Here is a 19,535-nt window from a genome sequence, read left to right as displayed (position 1 = left end):
GCGTCTCCATCCCTCCTCTTTTCTTTGGTTGCCTGCAGCCCGTTCAGATACATAGTTTCCTTAAAACACCGTCTCGACAATCCTCGAGTCCTTGAATACCTGAAGCATATCCCAATTCCGGCAAGTATGTACAACATCCGACTGCACAAAACTTCTCCCATGCCCTTCATACCATATGACTGGTATTGGTGTAAGATCAGCATGGCACATTAGCTGCTGTCTAAGGTGATCTAGGCAATGATCGCGGTGTGCTCTGTCTGGATAGGCATGTTTCGTCTTTTTGTTGTAATAGAAGTCCTTGTCCAAAGCTTTTCTGATCTCGTCGACGCAATGAAGAGCATGGTAGACATCCAGTCCCACGAGGTAGCCAAGACCAGGGTGATTGTAAAGTCCGTGAGGCGTTCCGAATGCGATCTCGGCCTCCTCTTCGGTGACGTTAAAATATCGACCTTTGACCAACTCCTTCCACGCCGCGTCCACTTCGTCTGTAGGCGGTCCGACGTATCTTGGCTCGGATGGATTGTGGACTATGTACCCAGTACCATTATCGTACCAGCGAGGTCCTCCATAGAACATTTTCGATTCTTGTCGAACATAAGGCTTTGATGGGTCAAACTCAGTACTAAATCCAGTACCGAATGAACCAGAACCAAGATCGCGGCTCTTGTGTTGCTTGGAGTGCAAAAGAATCTGGACTCCATTGATGAATGCAAAAAGAACAGTGAACACCCACCCCATGTACAAGAATGATGTTGAGAGAGACTGAACAGCTGGACTTGATTTTTCAGATCCATCTTCACTTTGGCGCACTACTTCGTAGCTTCGGGAGCGGGTCAATTTCATCGTGGTCTTGTGATATTGTTTGATGGAAGAGATGGAAGATGCGCCCTGACTGATGAATTCATGTCTTCTCTTAGACCACCTGAATATACCCTAATCTTCATGTGGGGAGTCTATCCGGTCTTTAAGGGGGCAATACCAGCAGCGCTACTTGATGGGGGAAGTGATTCGAGGGCTATCTTTAAAGGGGCAACATTCAAGAGGTTTTCTTATAGCGCCTGACCTTAGTGAGCATTATTAGTTCAATTCAATTTCCTCTTGAATTTCTTGACCTTCACCTGCTTTACCTTCACATCTAATGCAGGATCACTCTGTCCCAGCACACCAAGAGTTTCCAATCTTTGTTCTCATTCTTGCACTTATTATTATATCCATTATTCTGTTGGTAAATATCTATAGATGGAATCCCCGGAATATCTCAAATCGCCCCTCTTGGGTACAGGGTCGGAGAGCGGCGATTCCACGCTGTTTTCATCCCAGGAGTACGAGCGCCAGAAAAAGCCGCGAGCAAAAGTGAGCTGGTACACTTACATTGTGTTGTCGGCAACAATTATATTGGCATGGACATCCGGACTCCTTTTGTACAATCATTACACAACTACCTCCCCTTATGCTCTGACTCACCGAGGAGAATGCGGGTGGTCGGTCGCAGAAGCAAAAGCAAACGGTTGCGTTTTCGATATTATGATGTCCTCGTGGCTACCCAAGCCATGTTATGATAAAGAGCTCTCGGATCGATACCTCGTCGTTAACAACTTCACATTTTGGGAGCACAGCAAGGGTACGGGTCAGCTTTCACAGGAAGAAGTGCAGAAAGGAGAATTCGATATTATCTTCACTCACGCCACATATCACACCCAGCACTGCCTGTGAGTAAGCCTCTCTTTTCATGCTAATTCATGGCTGCAAGAAATCAGCAGCAGATCTCGCAAGCTCTTCAATAGTGGTACTATACATTTACTGACTTTGGGCCATGAAATAACAGTTTCCTCTGGGAAAAGCAAATAAAAGCCGCAAACTCAAGACGTCCAGTCTTGGACTCAATCACAAGAAGCCAGCATCATATAGAGCATTGTATAAGAATCCTCACCGCTCACACCGCCGAGAACTATACTTCGACTGAGAAGGCATTGTTTAAGACTGGAACGCCGATTCACGTGAAGCCGCAGAACCAGATATGCTGGGAGGGTTGAAACTGCTTGTGGAGCAACTATGAGAAGCTCCCCCAAAAGGGAAGTGCTGATGTTGATGCCTTTTTTTTGTAGTAGCTATACAATGGGAGTGAGTTGAAAGTTCTTGGCTAGATTTATTTTTGAGGCGATATTTCCCGCTTAACATACATTTACGATTCATTGGAAATTTACCACATTAGAATCGTTGTGTTTACTCACGTACGTTCGACCAGAGCGGAATTACTAGTCAAGTCTGCAACATTCTCATTTTTAATCTGCCTTCAGTGAATACTTCAAAATAGAAAGCAGGAGTTTATAGTATGGGAAAAGTGCAGAAAAGCTTCAAGGTATCACTGGAGTTCGGGCATGAACGATCAATGTGAGAATTAAATACAAGGTTTAGCTCCGACGCTTTATTTGTTCACTCAAATCCAGGTAAAGAGCGGGACTGATGTATGTGGGTGCAGAGGTAACTTCGGTCCGCGTGGGACAGCAATACTCCCATTGTATCTCGCTTTGGAAAACTCGTGAAGCTTTTCAAAAACTCTGCAGGTATGAACTTGCTTAGGATTAATATACTGGCCACGTTTATCATGCCATTCGCTAGGGGATATAACGCTGCTACCCTGGCACATTATCACTTGTCTTAAATGATCGATACAATGCACTGCAAAATTAATGAGATTGGCTGTGATTTTCCAAATAAGACGAGGGGTCTTGTTCCACTTACATTGGTGTATCATCCCTCGATGTTCTTCCTCGGGATAGACGTCGCGCCGCAGTGCTTTTCTTAATTGATTCTGTTGCCAAGTTATCAGCGGCGTTTATATCGAACATGATTCAGTGCAAAGCATACCAGGCAATGTAGACAGTGAAACATGTCGAGCCTAACTCTGTTAGATATGCAAGCCACCTGGAAGAGTCGGTATAAACTCACGTGCCAGTCCACCCACCCCTGATTCTGTCTCTATACCTGTCGGACTCTGTACCCCAAAGACTTCTAGCTTCATCCTCAGAGACCGAAAAGTAATGAGATTCTCCACCGATGATAGCATTCCATGCTTCGTCGATTTCAGGACTAGGCTCGCCGACGTAGAGTGAGGGAGCGAGGACTTCTACGCCTTCAGGGGTGAAGTCCACCCCGCCAGAAAATCTTGTCTGCATAAGCTCGAATGTTTGAGAGGGTGCTATTAGTCAAGGAAAGTTAGCAACGATCTTGAGGCGAAAGCAGGAAACATGGATTTCATTTGACTTACTAATAATTCTCTCTTCAACAAATCCATTTTCAGCCGAACCGAAAGAACTATCCCGTTGCATTTTACTGGTCATAATACCCGCAATAAAAGCCGCTGCACCCCATAAGAGTAATATGGTAACTATGATGACCACTTGAGTCGTATTACTTACAGGTCTCAATGGTCTCGGCGCGTCTGTGTCGCCCTCATCCTTCGGTAGCAAATTTTCTTCACTTTCCGTTGATGCTTTGTCGACTGTATGTTGATCTCTCCATCTGTCGGCCTGAGGATTGAACAATGACGAAATTAAAGCCATGTTGGATGAAAGAGTGAATGAAGAAGAACTCAAATAATCGGATGGTTGTGATGGGTATTTTGATGTAGAGGAAGCCGTTCGATGTGGTTTTCATTTGATGTGGCAAGTGCCCCGCGAAATAAATCCGGTCTGATCGTCGCCTCGCTTATCGGGGCAGGGTGCTTTGCAATTTAAACAAGAGTCGCATAATTCTCACGAACCCCGAGAGAAAACCTTATCGTGAAAAAAGCCCGGGTAACACATTACTTGATTGAAGGAGTTGCAATTTTGAGTGTTAGCCGGCAATCGAGGGTGAATTGGCGAGGGTGGAGTCCGTGCTGAAGCCTGAGCCCGTCGCATACAATTGCTTAATGATATGATTGAAGTCGTATTATGAGTCTGTATCTTCTTTCAGCTCCTTCCAAATATACATACGCTCTTCCGGTGTTGTATGTCTTTAGCCGCCAAGTCATCAACTTTATTATTTTAGTCTTTTCAGGATGATCAGCAACGGACCATTACTAGTACTTGCTTCTCAATTTGTTGCTGTAATGATTCATGGCTTGGCCAAGTTCCTAGAGACAACCGCCTCGGTAGACCCCCAACAGATTCTCCAAGTCCGTATGTTCATCACTTTGAGTATCAACAGTCTCTTCCTCACGATACGCTATCCGAAGGAGCTGCCTCTTGGTAAGAAAAGTGTTAGAGGTCTGCTCATACTGAGAAGTCTGGGTGGCATTTGTGGTTCAGCTGGATTTTATTGTGGGTATCCTGTCAATCGTTTGACATCAGGTTAAGAGCATCTTCACCTCCGAACCCTCGACTGACTCTCAATTTCGTCTCAGATTCTCTGCAGTATCTTCCTCTAGCAGACGCAACAACTTTGAACCTCCTCGCACCCTTGGGAGCTAGCCTCGTCACAACAAAAAGATTAACCTTGATACAGATTGGTTCCATAGCAATCTGTTTCCTTGGTGTGGTACTTATCACTAAACCAAGTTTCATCACCGATCTGCTTTACTACAATAATGGATATGATCCCCAGAAGACTTGGAACCCTCAGTCGCGGCAGGGACTGGCCTGTGCAATGATCGGGGTGCTGGGCGGAGTAGTAAGCTGAAAATATCAATTTCTTCCCTAGAATTCTACTGACGTCAGCTTTTCAGTGCGCTTACTCTTCAATTTTCAAGATCGGGACACGATCACACCCACTTGTGACAACTAACTGTTTTGCCACTGGCATCCTGATAGTGAGCAGTGTTTGTTTTGCTGCCGCCCCAGGAGTCAACTTCAACTTTAATCTAGGCTTGTTACAGTGGTCTATAATGGGGTGTATTGGGCTCTCTGGAACCTTCATGGTAATACAATATTCCTCAAACATTAATCAACACTGACCGAGTCAATTAGGAGTACCTTCTCACAGCAGGGCTTTCTGATGAAGGTCATGGTTATGCCGTTCATATGATCTACTGCCAGGTGGTTCTTGCCCTCGTTGCGGATTGGCTGATCTGGCATACTATACCTGATGTCACTTCTGGCATGGGTGCGGTACTGATTATTCAGGCTGTGTATGTGATACAAAGATATCGACATAGAGAAGACGATATAGTTGACATTGAAATGGCACCTTACACGCGAATTTTAGATCATTGACTTGAAATTTGTTATAATCAATTCATTTAGATTAGATTATTCTTCTTAGGGTTAGGAAAGTTGAAATATTACTCACAGGGAGAGAATTATCGGAGATTTGGCCTGGCGAAAGAAGAAAAATTTCGATTTAGTATTTGCCCTTGTGAAAGTTGAGTTTGCCTCGATTTGATGCTAAAACTTATTACAGCACTTATTTCGATCCGTCAATATCATCCTGATATAAGTTTTATTTGACTTCGAAAGGAGGCTGATTCAATGATGAGCTCGAAATTAACGACAGGAGAATATTCAACTTGTGCTGACAAATCTTCTTGTTCTGAGTTGCAAGTTTGAGATTTTCACAGCAGATATTCTGGTAAATGAAGTATCGAGCGACAAAGAACACAATAATGGAGGTCCAAAAAGTTTTTATTTGCTAACTGGGTGTGGAAACCTGCCAGTAGAGAGTATTTGAGTTTCGAATTGGGCCCAGAACCAGATCCATTCTTCTTCAGACAAAGTTACACCAGTTCCATTTAATCCCACTACCACGCTCTGCAGTTCAAGTACTAAGACTTTATGACCAAAGAAAGATGCTTGGAGCTCCTCTCCCGTGCTATAGGCTTTGATCAATGCGCAGATTCTTTAAGCAATCTCGACGAAGATAGAGCGCTCAGTGATCTATAAGTAATTGAGTCAGCGTCTTTGTTCCATACATCGTTTCAGGAATTGACCATACCTCTGGGGAGCACTCAGAATCAGAGCCCTCAGAGCAGTTATAACAACAGTCACCGTTGTAACAACAAGTGTCGGAGCTAACACCTTCGCAAACCTGGCCATTGGAGCACTGAGGCTCGCGAGTATCTAACAAGTTAGGGTAGGAAGGACCAGCGACGGCAAGGGTAGCGAAAAAAGCGGCGGCGGCCACAATGATTTGAGAGAACTGCATGATGGCGAATTCTGTCTGGAGTTGGAGTTGTTGGATCTAGTGAAAAGGTTGAATATTGATAAGGATGTCTGGATGTGATGTGTTGTGACTAGGTGATTACGCAGCAACGACTGCCTATATATAGTCAGAAGTTTGTAGGGTCTTGGTGTGTGTTCAGAGACTTACTCTTTCCGAGGGCAGCTGCTCTTTGAAAGAACTGCGTCAAATACACTTTGACCTCAGAGTATCGGGCATAGATTCATTCCAATTTTTCTAGACAGGAATGTGCGCAGTCGCTTACAGCAGTGAGCCACTCCACATGCCCCTTTAAACATCAGTGCCTGGATAATGAGATTGCGCCGTCACACTTGTTGTGTAGTACTGCCAAACTGAAACTGTAAATAAAGCTTAACAGCCAATATTTCCTTTGGGCTAATTTCGTTTGTTTTAACTCATATTCTTTTTATATTGCATCCATTAAACATCCGAATTTTTTACGTTAGTGACACGCATACCTCTATGAGCTTTCATAACCAAATCATTTATATGGACTGTTTCAGTTCTTTAATTCACTAAGTGAGCAAGATGGAAGCTTTTATGAAGGACCACAGCGGCACCATCAAACAGTAGGTTTTTTAATTACGTAGCTGAGGCATTTATTTACTGACATTTTCTGAGGTATATACCACTCGTGGGCAGATTCCTGATAGTTGTGACATTCTTGGAGGATGCTTTTACGATTGTTACTGAGTGGAAGAATCAGCTCATATTTCTGAATCAATACCGGAAAAGTCAGTACTGTATGGTTAACCTTAACCATGGATTTTTTGCTAACTTACTTCAAGTTTACTACGGATTAGCTAATCTCATACTTCTTACTAATGTTCTTTTGATGTTATCCTGCTCTTCCCTTGTTCTTGCCAGAAAACACACTGGATTTGCAGCTGGAGGCCTCATTTTCGTGGTTATAACGCAAGCATTATGTTATGGCATGATTTCGGACTTTGGCTACTTCTTGCGTAACCTTTCGGTTCTTGGGGGGTTGCTGATAATGTTCTGCGAGTCATGGGCGCGCAGGAGATCAGCGATACCTGGCTTACCTGAGATTGAAGAAAAAGACCACAAGATGTATGTTCAGCTCGCCGGTCGAGTCCTCATTGTTTTAACCTTCCTTGCATTCTTTTGCAGCCTGGAATTGAATATATTAAGCGTCTTCATATCCATCATTGGATTTGGTGTCTGCGTTATGGTCGCTGTCGGATACAAAGCAAAGATGAGCGCCGTTATTCTCGTCTCCATGTTAAGTGTCCTCAACTTTCTTATCAATGATTTTTGGAATGTGAGTTTAAGATGATATTTGCAAACGAGAAAATTCGCTGACCAGGAATATAGCTTCATCAGACTCATCCTCGCAAATCTTTTGCTAAATATGATTTTCTGCAAACCTTATCTATCGCAGGAGGTCTCATTCTTCTAGTAAACAATGGCCCAGGTGCATATAGTATCGATGAGAAAGCAAAGAAACTGTGAGATACCCAGTATCTCGAGGCGATGGCGTGGCCGCCTTATATTACTTGCAGCGGGGTTAAGCTGATGTAAATCTGTTAATTGGATCTACTGTCTCATATGTGTTATGGCTAGCATTACCTAGTTATCAGGCTACAAATTTGCCCTTGATTCTGATTCTCTAGCAATCCTCTATCACTTAGTTGCAAGATCTTTATCAAAAACATGATGCAGTGACAAAATGTGTTGAGAGGCTCGTAATCAATTAAGAATGGACTTCTCCCAAATGTCATTGTTGGTGTGTGGCAACATGTCTACTTCAACCTAGCATTGCTGAAATAGCAAATTCATGAAAGAAAACACTGATAAGTATAAGAGATACCTCGTCTGGTCCGCAATTGTCATCTCACAGCGCGAGCACAGAGTCTCTCATTCAATTCTCTCCAAAGATTCCGCGAGATACATAATATCTGTGACTCCCGAGGTAAGCGTAAGAGGCTTCTTCTCTAAAGCTCCAATGAAGATATACTGAGACAAAAAATGGCAATTCATGACCACAAGTCTGCACTATATATTCTGGCATCGGATCGCACAGAAAGCTCCTTTTTGAGAGACTGTTTTTGCCACTTATCTTGCTCTCGGAGGAAGGGTGAGTTAGGTAGATATTCCACGCATGTTGAGAGCGGGAATAGCTTAGCTTATCTGTTCTCTTAGAGGTTACGTTTTATAATGATAAGAATAATTATTATTATTATTATAATAATGGAAGATCTAGTTAGTTTAGGCTTTAGAAACAAATCAAATATTTATATAAGTTGAATTGAAATCAATTTATAAAAGCTAGGCTTATTTTAATATAAAATTGCTTATTTTTTCTTTAGATTTTCTTTAAAGAATATCCTAGGTTTATATAGTTTATAATGAAATTCTAGTATATTCTATATTTATAAGTAAAATTAATTTAAATCAAATCTTAAGGAATTATTTTATATAATAAAAAGAAAGTATAACGTAGTTTAACATCAAGTAGCCTATATCACTAAGTAGTCTACTTTCATCTCAATTTATATCTTTTTCTTTCAATATATATTTTATTAATAATCTATAATGAATTCGAATAATCAAAAAGCTTATATACTCCTTGTTATCAAAACTATTCAAAAAAATAAAAAACTAAGTATTTGAAAAGCTATTATACTTTATAATATTCTTCATATAATTTTTTGATATAAAATAAAAGATTTATCTTTTTATATAGAAATTTGAATTAATAGTTATAAGATTATAGAATTAGAAAAAGAAATAATTATTTAATATATATTCAATATAGATTCAAGAGAATTCCTATTTAAATTAAAGAATATAGAAAATATAATAAATTATATTCTTAAATTGAGGGGTATGAAATATATTAAAAAACTCTAAATGTATTGATTTATAAAATATTGAATTTGCTGGAAAACACGTGATATAGCACTTGATATAACATGTGTATATCTTATAAAACTCCTTTATTCAGGCTTTTCGAATAGATAGATTTAATTAATATCTTTAATATATTATTCTTTATATATAATTTACTATTTATTTCTAATAAATTATAAGCTTTGTATTATAATTAATATTATTTTATTCTATTTTAGAATATATATATCTATTCTTTTATTATTCTTACTATATTTATTAAGTATATAATAGATTTAATCTAAATAAAATAAAGGACATTTATTATATTCAAAAATAACAATTAAATTGAATTTTATAAATCTCTTAAATCTATAATAATAGTATTCATTTATATTGATATATATATAAATAACAAAATAACATCAATTAGAAATCATTTCGATATTATTGATTGAAGAAAATGAAATAGGATTATAGTTTTTATTATAGATTTTTGTTTAATTCTTATTTATTATTTTTAAATTATATATTTTATTAAAAACAAAGATCTTATAGGTATATAAATGAAAGTTTTAATTTTCAATAATTTATTGAATTCTTAATATATTGAGGATATTAAAAAGTATTTTCTATATAAATAGTTTAATTTTGAAACAAAATCTATTTAGATTTTTTTTGATTATTTTCTTTAGTATTAATATAAGATATTTACTTTAAATAATCTGATTTTCAATAAAGATATATATTATTAGCTTTTAAATTTCTTTTTCGAAATTGATATTTAATAAATATAATAAAACTTTATTATTATAATAAATTTGAGATTATAAAATATATTATTCATTTTATAAAAAGTTAAATATATTTCTCAAATTAATATAAATATTATATTAATTAATATTATATATGATTTTATATATAAATAAGAATTTCAAAATATTTAAGAAAAGAGAGAAAAAAATTGAAAAAGATATTATGAATATATAAGAAATTCTATAACTTTATTAGAATCTAGTAAAGTTAATAAAATCGATATTCGATTTTATTAATTTTATAAAAAAAAAGAATATTGGTAAAAGAATTACTTTGTGTATATTAAAATTAAGAGAATATTGAAATCAAATAATAAAATTATTGAAAATAGTTTCATATATATAACTATTATTTATTTAATAATAATAAAATCAGAATATATTACTTTTCTTTATTTTGTTAATATAATATATATTCAAATTTTTAATAATTATATTTGAATATTTGATTCTAAAGTCTTTTATTATTTTATCATTTCTTTTATAGATCTTATAAATATTATATATTAAAGTTTATTTTATTAAGTAAGAATTATTAATAATTTATATATTCTAGGTATCATTTTTGGAATAGTTATTATTGAAAATCTTATTTTGAGAGATATTTAATATATTAAAGATTTTTAATTTATTTAATTTATTTTAATTGGTATTTTTATAGAATTTGAATAAAAAGTTATTCTTGAAGAGAATTTAATATTTTATTGAAAAAATGGTCAATTTGAGATATTAATAAAATCTATTAATAGTAATTATTTGATTTAATAATCTATTTCTTAATAAATTTATATAATTAATTTAAACTCTGAAATAAAAGAGATTAAAGTGAATAATAATAAAGCTGAGATTATATAACGTGATTTATCAGTGTGCAGGTCATATCAATATGCGGATCACTTTCACCTCAATTCACTCTTTCAAACTCATATTATTCAACAATCATTAAATCAATTAATTAAAATTATAAAAACTATAATAATCTAGGACTTATTACATTATTCTAATAAATTCTTATATTATAATCTATCTCTTTATATTTATTATAATATTAATTAAAAAATACTTTTTTATTAGAATTTCCTTTTTTTTAATATTTATTATATTAAATCTAAATATCAATTTTTTATTAAAATAATATATTGAAAGTTTTTCATTCAATAAATATTTCTCTTTAATATAATTAATTTTTTTTTGTATATTAATATTGATTTAATGTTTCATTTATTATTTAAAGTATATAATTCTTTATATTTAAAAGTATATTTTTATAAACTAATTTTTTTGTATTTTTAATTTCGAGAATAAAATTTCGAATATAGATATAAAAGAATTTAATTAATAATAAGTTATTTGAGATTTAATTAATATTAATTAAAAAAGAGTTTTTATTGGATTATAAAGAATTTAAAAAATTTATTGATTTAAATTGAAAAAGGGAAAGGTAGATATATAAATTTGAATATTTAATTTCGAGAATATAATTTTAGAATTAAATAGGATTAAATCTGTTTTTGGAATTCTGATTTTATATTCTAAAAAATAATTAATTCCTTATATACAATTTTAAAAACTATAAAGAATTTAATTTTCAAAATATAATTAATATATATTTTAATAAATTTATTAATTTAATTATTATATAAACATTTCAGATTATTAAAACAGTTAATATCAAGTGATTAAGTTAAATAATTTGAATATAATAATAAATATAAATATATAATATCATTCTTTTTATAGTATATTTGAAAAGCTTTTGATTTATAGCTTTCATGTTTATCTAATACTAATATTTGATATTTGTCCTTTCTTCGATTCTTAATATATTTATTAAAATGTTTCAATTATTTTAAACCGATTTCATTATTTATTTATTTATTAGATATAGATTTAATGATTTAATTCACAGGAAAATCGGTTTTGATGTATCAATTGAAAAGATGAATTTGTTTTTGAATCACTAAAAATAGGGGTATAAATTTACCCTCTCTATTATTATATATTTTTATTATTATATATAATCGCTATAGTTCATTCTTCATTACCTAATTATATTATCTTGCTTCTACTATTTCGTTTAGTATTAATTATTACCATTTCGGGGCATATCATATTTATTATAAAGCCTGTTTCATCGAAATTATAGAAATTGTAATTGAAAATATTATATTTAATTTGTATATTCGAAACTGGTTGAAATCACTTTTTAATAAGCTTAAAATCTTTATAAAAAATCCTTTAAAAATTATAAATATAACTAAAATATATTTTTAATTCAATTTAATATTTTACAAATTAATATATCCAAAGCTTTCTAATACATTTTGCACCTCTCAATTTAAGAATATAATTTATTATATCTTCTATATTTCTTAATTTAAATGAAAATTCTTTTATATCTATATCAATTATATATTTAGAAATAATATTTTCTTTTAATTCTAAAAGATTATAAAATTTAGATTGATATTCGAAATAGAAAGAAATATTATTAATTCTATACTATAATATTATATTTGAGATATTATATATCTTTATAATTTTTCAAATACTTGTTTTTTTGTCTTTTTGAATAATTTTAATAATAAGGAATTATCACGGAGGGATAGCTATATCGATTGGTCATTCTAATTATATAATAGGTATATATAGTAATAATAAACTAAATTGACTTGTAATATAATTATAAGGATTATGCCTACCTTATATATCCTGATCAAACAATAAAGTCATTTAATTAGATATTAGGGTTTATATATAAAATAAATAGAAAACTATATAATAATTATAGAAATAAGTATTTTATAGGAATACTATATTCAATTATATATTATTATATAAAATAATGAATTTTATAATATATTCTCTAAGTTAATTAATACTATAATAATTACACTAAATAATCTGCATGATAAATAAATAAATATTAGTAGATAATATATATTACAAATATTAATAAATACTTTCTTCAAATAATTACTATACTTTTTATTTATTTAAAAGATATATTATTTAATAAAAAAATGTAAAATATATAAAATATATAAGTTTTTATAAAAAGAAAAAAGAAAATTATTATATAAATACAAATAATTATTAAATAAATATTAATTCTTAAATAAATAATTTAATTTATTAATTTTTTATATATAGGATTATATATACTATAATATTAATTGAGTATTTATAATCTTAATTCGAATAATAAATATACATAGTGTTTTATAATAATAATAGAATTATATAGAATTTGATAGATATAAGAGACTTTTAATTATAAAAATAGATTGATTTTGAATATAAGAAAGGAATAGTTTCCCATTTCTTAAATTTATAGTAATTTATCTTTATATAATCTTTTATTATATCTTATTCTATTTCAGAAAGTTTTTTAAAAAGAATAATTCTTTTTTTAATATATAAGTTTTTATTATATTATTAAATACTTTTATATTCTTTAATTAATATATATAAATAATATTATTAGATTTTTTTATAACTTTAAATTTTTTAGAATTATAATTAATAAATTGCCCTGAATATTATTTAAAGGTGATATATATTATAATATATCTAGTTTTTGATATAATCTGGATAAACTATATTTTTCTATTCGAATTTAATTATTTTATTCTAAAAAATAGGGTTTTAAATAGAGATTATCTTTTGGTATATATAAGGATAATAATAGTTTATTAAAGAAAATTGAATGTACTAAATATATTGAGCCTTATTGGTTTAATAATAAAAAAGATTATATAATAATTACTTCTACGAATTATAATAACTAATTTATTAATAATAATCTTTTCGATTTTTTATATAATAATTAGAATAGTCTTTATTAGTTTCACCTTCTTTTTCTTTTGATTACTCTATATTTATTTCTAAATCAATTATTAGATAAATATTTAATTATAATATATAATATAAATATACATATAGAACTATTAAATATAATTTAAGAAATAAAAATGCTTAGAATATAATACTATATATAAATTATATTCGTTTTTTTTTATTCGATTATTATAAGAATTCTAGTAAATATTTCAAATGAAAACAAGTTTTTTCTTTATAATATTAAAAATATATTATATATTCATATATATTTCTTCTAATCTTTTTCAAATCTTTAATTATTTAATTAATAAAACTTTAAAATCCTGATTTTATTATATAATTTGAATAAATGAATATCTTATATTAATAAGCTTTTTGTTTTATTATAATCTATTAATATTATATTTAAAAGTTTATTTCAAATAAAAAGTTTATTTATATTATAATATTAGTTATATTAATAATAGAGAAAGAGAATAATAAATTTTTTGATTTTAATTCTCTTTTATTATTAATATAAAGTATTTCTTCTCTTTTTTCTAATATTCGATTATTATAATTATCTATATATTCTTTTTTAATAAAAAAGTTATTATCTTTCTTTTTAATTAAAAAATGAAAATCTCTTTTTATTCCTTAATTTTCTATAATTAAATATATAAAGATTGATATAAGGGTTTCTATTATAAGTTTTAAAACTAGATCTCAATTTATTTATATTATTTTAAAGAATAAGAAGAAAAGAGTTATATTCAATATAAATAACAATAATAATTTTAATAACAAATATAATGTTATTAATAAAAAAGATGTAATTGATTTTAATAATAAGCTTAATAAAAAAAACGGGAATTTGAATTACTTTAATTTGAAATTGAGATTATTATAAAAAGAAAGAATCTTAAAAAGAAATATATTAAGTAATCTTATTAATTCTAATATTTATATTTTATAGATTAAATAGGGATATAAAGTAATTGAATTTTTAATATATTAAGTTTTTTATTAATATATTTATTATTATTTCTATTGTAGATTAAATATATAAAATGGAAATTAACTCTTGAATATTTTTAATATAATTATATATTTTATATATTAATATATTTTAGCTTAATATTAATTCTTTTATTTTCATTTATTACTAATCTAATTATTTATTAGCTATTATAAAAGATTATAATTAGTTATTTAATTATAAAATTAATTTTTTAAGAAATTGAAATATTATTAATATCTTTTTTGATATATATTTAATATCTAAGAATTCAGTTTTAATTATAGATATAATAATTATATTTTATTTTAAAGTCTTTTATATTATAAATCCTTTAAATAAAAAGATTATAAATCATTAAGATAATTTTCTTGATTTTTTATTATTAATAAATAAAATATTTGAAAATAACAAAAGTTATAGAATCTATTCTTTATAATATTTAATTATATAATATCTTATATTCTAAAGATATTAAATATAATAATTAATTATTTTTATATAATTCGAAAATAGGTTAATTAAACAATAATTAAGCTATAATACTATGAATATTATATTTATTTTTATTATAATAATTATATATAATATTAAACCTATCTTTTCTTAATATATTCATATAGATATATTAATTATTTATTTATTAAATTTTATAAATTCTATAATTAATAATAGGATATATATTACTATTATTAAGATTGAATTTTTTAGTAATTTTCTTAATATATATATTATATACTAATTATAATTTTCCTAATTTCTGATTACGAATAATTCGAATATTTAAAAACTATTTTATATTATTTAGAGTTTTTAATTTATAAATAATTTTAATATTAGAAATAATATTAATTAGTTATAAATATATTTTTTATAATAATATATAATTTGTATATCATTAATAAAAAATAATATTAAAATAATTTAATTGAATAATAAAAAGATAGAATTTCTTTTTATATTAATTTTAAATTTAATCTTGAATATTTTATTTAAAATTTGTTAAATTATATATAGAAAGAAATCTTAAAGATTATATAATATAATTAAATATTATATATTTATTTGATTTCTTAAATTTATTGAATAAATAGTATATATAAATATATCTAATAAATTCTAATAAATATTAATAAATATATTTATAATATCAAATTGTTTTATTTCTAAATTATATTTATTATAAATATTATTATAATTCTAAAATAATCTTTTATAAACATTAATTGTATATATTAATTCAATTATATTTTCATTTGAATATTATTATAAACAATTAATTAGTTCTATATTTATAAGAAATCCTTATTTATTATATTTATATATAAATATTTATTATAATAAAATAAAAATAATTAATATATTTTCTATATTTATTTTATATCAAGTTTTATATTTCTTTAAATTATTTATTTCAATCTTATATTTCTATTTAAATTATTTTTCTAGAAAATAATTCTTAAGATAATAATAATATTATAATAATTTGGGTATTCCTGAAAAATATAGTTTTAATAATTCTTTCAAATATTCTTTTTCAGATTATTAAATAGACTGATTTTTATTTATATAATAAAAATGATTATACTATATATAATAATAAATAAATATTATTTCTTTTATTTATTTATATTTGAATAATTAGATCAAAATATAATATAAAAATCTTTAATACAAAATCATTTTTTTATAATAAATTTATAATAAATATATCAATAAATATTTGATTATATTATAATAAATTATTCTTTAATCTTTTCTATTATTAAATATAATATTAATAGTTTATATATATATTGATATTAGGAGTTGTTTGATTAAAGTCAAAGAATTAATATTTAAATAGATTAAGAATTAAATAAGAAATTTTTTTTATTTTTATTTTTTGTTTTTTATATATTTAATTAAAAAAATGAAATTTAATCTTTCTTAAATTAATTAATTATATATATTAAAAGAAATAATCTTTTTAATAATATTATTTTCTTAATTATATATAAATCTATAATATTAATAGAATAAATATCTAAATCACTTTTATACTTCTTATATATCATTTTAATAATATTATTAATATATTTATATTTTATATTATTTGATTAATTATTATAATTATTTTATATTATTAAAATAGAATATATAAATTCCTTTATCTAATTAATACACTCTTGAATTAAAATTCAATTTTTGTTTTTAAAACTTTTTCAAAATATAAAGCTTTATATATACTATTACTTTTGAGATTTATTAATATATTTTCATTTTCTAAATATATTCTCAAATTTTATTCTTTTTAAGATATATTTGTAGTATATATAATAATATTATAGTTTTAATAATAATATATTATGAAATTATTATATTATTCTCTTAATTAATAATAATCCTATTAATATTAATAGTTTATTAAATATTGAGAGTTAATGTAAATTATTATAATTTTTGATTTATATAAATATTAATAGTTTTATTCAAAAGATTCATTTTGTAAGTTTTTTTTTTAAAAAGTAATATTTCGAATAATAATAATCTATTTGAATTTAAAAATCCATATATAATAGATTACTAAATTTAGTATATATTTTATAAGATATTTAATATTTATTTTAAAATTAGTTTTATATATCTTTTTATTTATATCTAATTTTTATTTTTTATTTAATAAATATGCTCTATATTTATATTAATAAATTCTATTTTAATTTGAGTGTAAATCAATAATTAAATAATCTATAATTAAAAAAATAAATAATTAAAGATATTTATAAAATTAAGTATTTAATATTTTATTTGATAATTTAAATAATCAAGCTTTAAAAAAATTAATATTATATAAATAAATTATAGTTTATATTACTTTTATTTATAATAAATTCAATATCCCTAAGGATATCTATATTTTAATTTATTTAATAATTACTTTTTATTCTATTTATTTTAATTTGTTATTTGATTTATATATATTAAATAATAATAATTTTAATTCTATACCTTTTATATTTATTTAATTTTAGAATATAATATTTCTTATAATATTAATAATTGAGATATTATTATCTTATTTGATATAAATTATTGAAAAACTATATTTTTAGAGTATTTAAATAAGAAAGTATTATATAATCTGAAAAACCTTAAAATATGTTTTTTGATATAATAGAAAACTAAAGATTTTTCTATTATATATATTTTTAATTATTAAAAGCCAGAATATTTCAATATATATATATATAGAAAATTAAATAAATCTTATTATATTTTATAAAAAAAAAAAATAATTGATATTTATTAAAAGCTTATAATATTATTTGCTTTATATAAATATAAATATAATCTATATATTCAATTTTAATAATTTTTTTATTTTTATATTTTTTATTATTCAAATAAAATATTTGAAAATCTTTTTCTCTAAATATTCTAATTTTTTATATTATAGTTTTATAAAGTTTTCTTATAATTTAAATAAATCTTTTGATTTATAAAATAAATATTTAATTTTTATATTAATTATAAAATATATAAGGATATTTGAATTTATTAATATAAAGCTTAAAAAAGAGAATAGAAAAAAAAAATTTATATTTTAAGAATAAAAATTATTTTTATAAATATATTAAATAATAATATAATTATTTTCAAAATTGTCTTTTTATAAAATAGAATTCATTTCTAAAAATTATATTTTTATTATTAAAAATCTTATTTCCAAAATAATATTAATATAAAAATCGGGAATATAAATAATATTAAATAAAATAAAATTATTTTTTGAATTTTAAGATTTTTATAAAATATTTTTAATTATTTAAATATCTTATTTAACAATTTAATATTTTGTTATTCCAATTTTAATATAATCAGAAAATAATAAAGATAAATACTTTTTTTTATTGAAAAGATTAATATTATTAATTAAATATATAATATCTTTATTATCAAATATAATATTATTAGAAAATAAATAAAATAATTCTATAAATATATTATATATTCTATAATAAAATTGATTTTAAATAATATAAACTATTATTCTTAATCCTAAATCTCTAAAATTAAATAATTAAAAAATTCTATTTCTTGAATTAATCTATTTCTTTTATTTCTAGATTTTTTAAAGATTTAATTATTAATTATTTTTAATTCTTTTTTATATATTATTATATTTCTTTTTTATTAATAAAAATAAATCCTTAAAATTATATTTTTTAATAAATATAAACTTTATTAATCAATATATTTTAAAATAATATTTAAAATCAATTTTTTTATTTTTTCAATTAGATTCTAATTTATAAAAACAATAATATTAATTATTATTTCTTTTAAAATAATTTTTTCTTAAATTATTCCTTTATTTTCCTTATAAATTATATAAAATTGATTTTGATTAAAGATTTATTATAAAAAAGATACTTTTTTCTTTTGATATTAATGAATTTTGATAAACTAAATTATTAAATATATTCTTAAATTATTTTAAAAAAAATTAGAAATTCTAAGTTGATTATTAGTTTCAATCTTAATAAGTATAATATTAGTTTATATAAGGAGTATTTATATACCCACAATCTATAAAAAATTAATAATTATTAAATTATTTTAATTTTAATATAATATAATTTTGTATTTATAGAAACTTTAATCTATTTATTATATTATTTAATAGAATTAATTCAATTTAAAATTATTTATTAAAGAATATTTCAATATTTTTAAATAATAATAGATTTTGTTATAATAATTATTAATATAAGCTTATTTTAAAACTTTTGAATAATTATTTTGAGTAATAATACTTTGAAGTTTTTATATTTAATAATAATTTTTATAAAATAAAATATATTTATTATTTTATTAATTTACTT

At 25.4% G+C, this 19,535-nt stretch overlaps 6 protein-coding genes across 6 annotated transcripts; 3 read left to right on the top strand and 3 right to left on the bottom strand.

Moving 5' to 3' along the window:
* Window positions 1–60: 60 nt before the first annotated feature.
* On the bottom strand, window positions 61–843 carry EAE97_012074 (uncharacterized protein; the record flags this gene model as incomplete). Its single annotated transcript, XM_038882588.1, has 1 exon — window positions 61–843. The coding sequence occupies one exon, from the start codon at window positions 841–843 to the stop codon at window positions 61–63; it is 783 nt and encodes a 260-aa protein (XP_038726575.1).
* Window positions 844–1,239: 396 nt separating this feature from the next.
* Window positions 1,240–2,269, top strand: EAE97_012073 (uncharacterized protein; the record flags this gene model as incomplete). The annotated part of the gene is made up of 2 exons (XM_038882587.1): window positions 1,240–1,709; window positions 1,826–2,269. 2 exons carry the CDS (start codon window positions 1,240–1,242, stop codon window positions 2,031–2,033), a joined length of 678 nt encoding a protein of 225 aa, XP_038726574.1. The 3' UTR covers window positions 2,034–2,269.
* A 168-nt stretch (window positions 2,270–2,437) lies between these two features.
* Window positions 2,438–3,563, bottom strand: EAE97_012072 (uncharacterized protein; the record flags this gene model as incomplete). The annotated part of the gene is made up of 5 exons (XM_038882586.1): window positions 2,438–2,679; window positions 2,743–2,812; window positions 2,869–2,899; window positions 2,950–3,199; window positions 3,269–3,563. 5 exons carry the CDS (start codon window positions 3,561–3,563, stop codon window positions 2,438–2,440), a joined length of 888 nt encoding a protein of 295 aa, XP_038726573.1.
* A 479-nt stretch (window positions 3,564–4,042) lies between these two features.
* EAE97_012071 (uncharacterized protein) lies at window positions 4,043–5,195 on the top strand (the record flags this gene model as incomplete). Its single annotated transcript, XM_038882585.1, has 4 exons — window positions 4,043–4,304; window positions 4,388–4,653; window positions 4,709–4,900; window positions 4,950–5,195. The coding sequence occupies 4 exons, from the start codon at window positions 4,043–4,045 to the stop codon at window positions 5,193–5,195; spliced, it is 966 nt and encodes a 321-aa protein (XP_038726572.1).
* A 624-nt stretch (window positions 5,196–5,819) lies between these two features.
* On the bottom strand, window positions 5,820–6,123 carry EAE97_012070 (uncharacterized protein; the record flags this gene model as incomplete). The annotated part of the gene is made up of 2 exons (XM_038882584.1): window positions 5,820–5,855; window positions 5,914–6,123. The coding sequence occupies 2 exons, from the start codon at window positions 6,121–6,123 to the stop codon at window positions 5,820–5,822; spliced, it is 246 nt and encodes an 81-aa protein (XP_038726571.1).
* A 564-nt stretch (window positions 6,124–6,687) lies between these two features.
* Window positions 6,688–7,632, top strand: EAE97_012069 (uncharacterized protein; the record flags this gene model as incomplete). The annotated part of the gene is made up of 4 exons (XM_038882583.1): window positions 6,688–6,728; window positions 6,781–6,893; window positions 6,948–7,441; window positions 7,495–7,632. The coding sequence occupies 4 exons, from the start codon at window positions 6,688–6,690 to the stop codon at window positions 7,630–7,632; spliced, it is 786 nt and encodes a 261-aa protein (XP_038726570.1).
* Between the last annotated feature and the right edge of the window lie 11,903 nt (window positions 7,633–19,535).

The sequence above is a fragment of the Botrytis byssoidea genome (assembly GCF_014898295.1).
Source record: "Botrytis byssoidea strain MUCL 94 chromosome Unknown BBYS_048, whole genome shotgun sequence".
Classification (NCBI taxonomy): domain Eukaryota; kingdom Fungi; phylum Ascomycota; class Leotiomycetes; order Helotiales; family Sclerotiniaceae; genus Botrytis; species Botrytis byssoidea.
The sequence above is the reverse complement of the archived record's forward strand: the minus strand, read 5'-3'. Positions and strand labels throughout refer to the sequence as shown.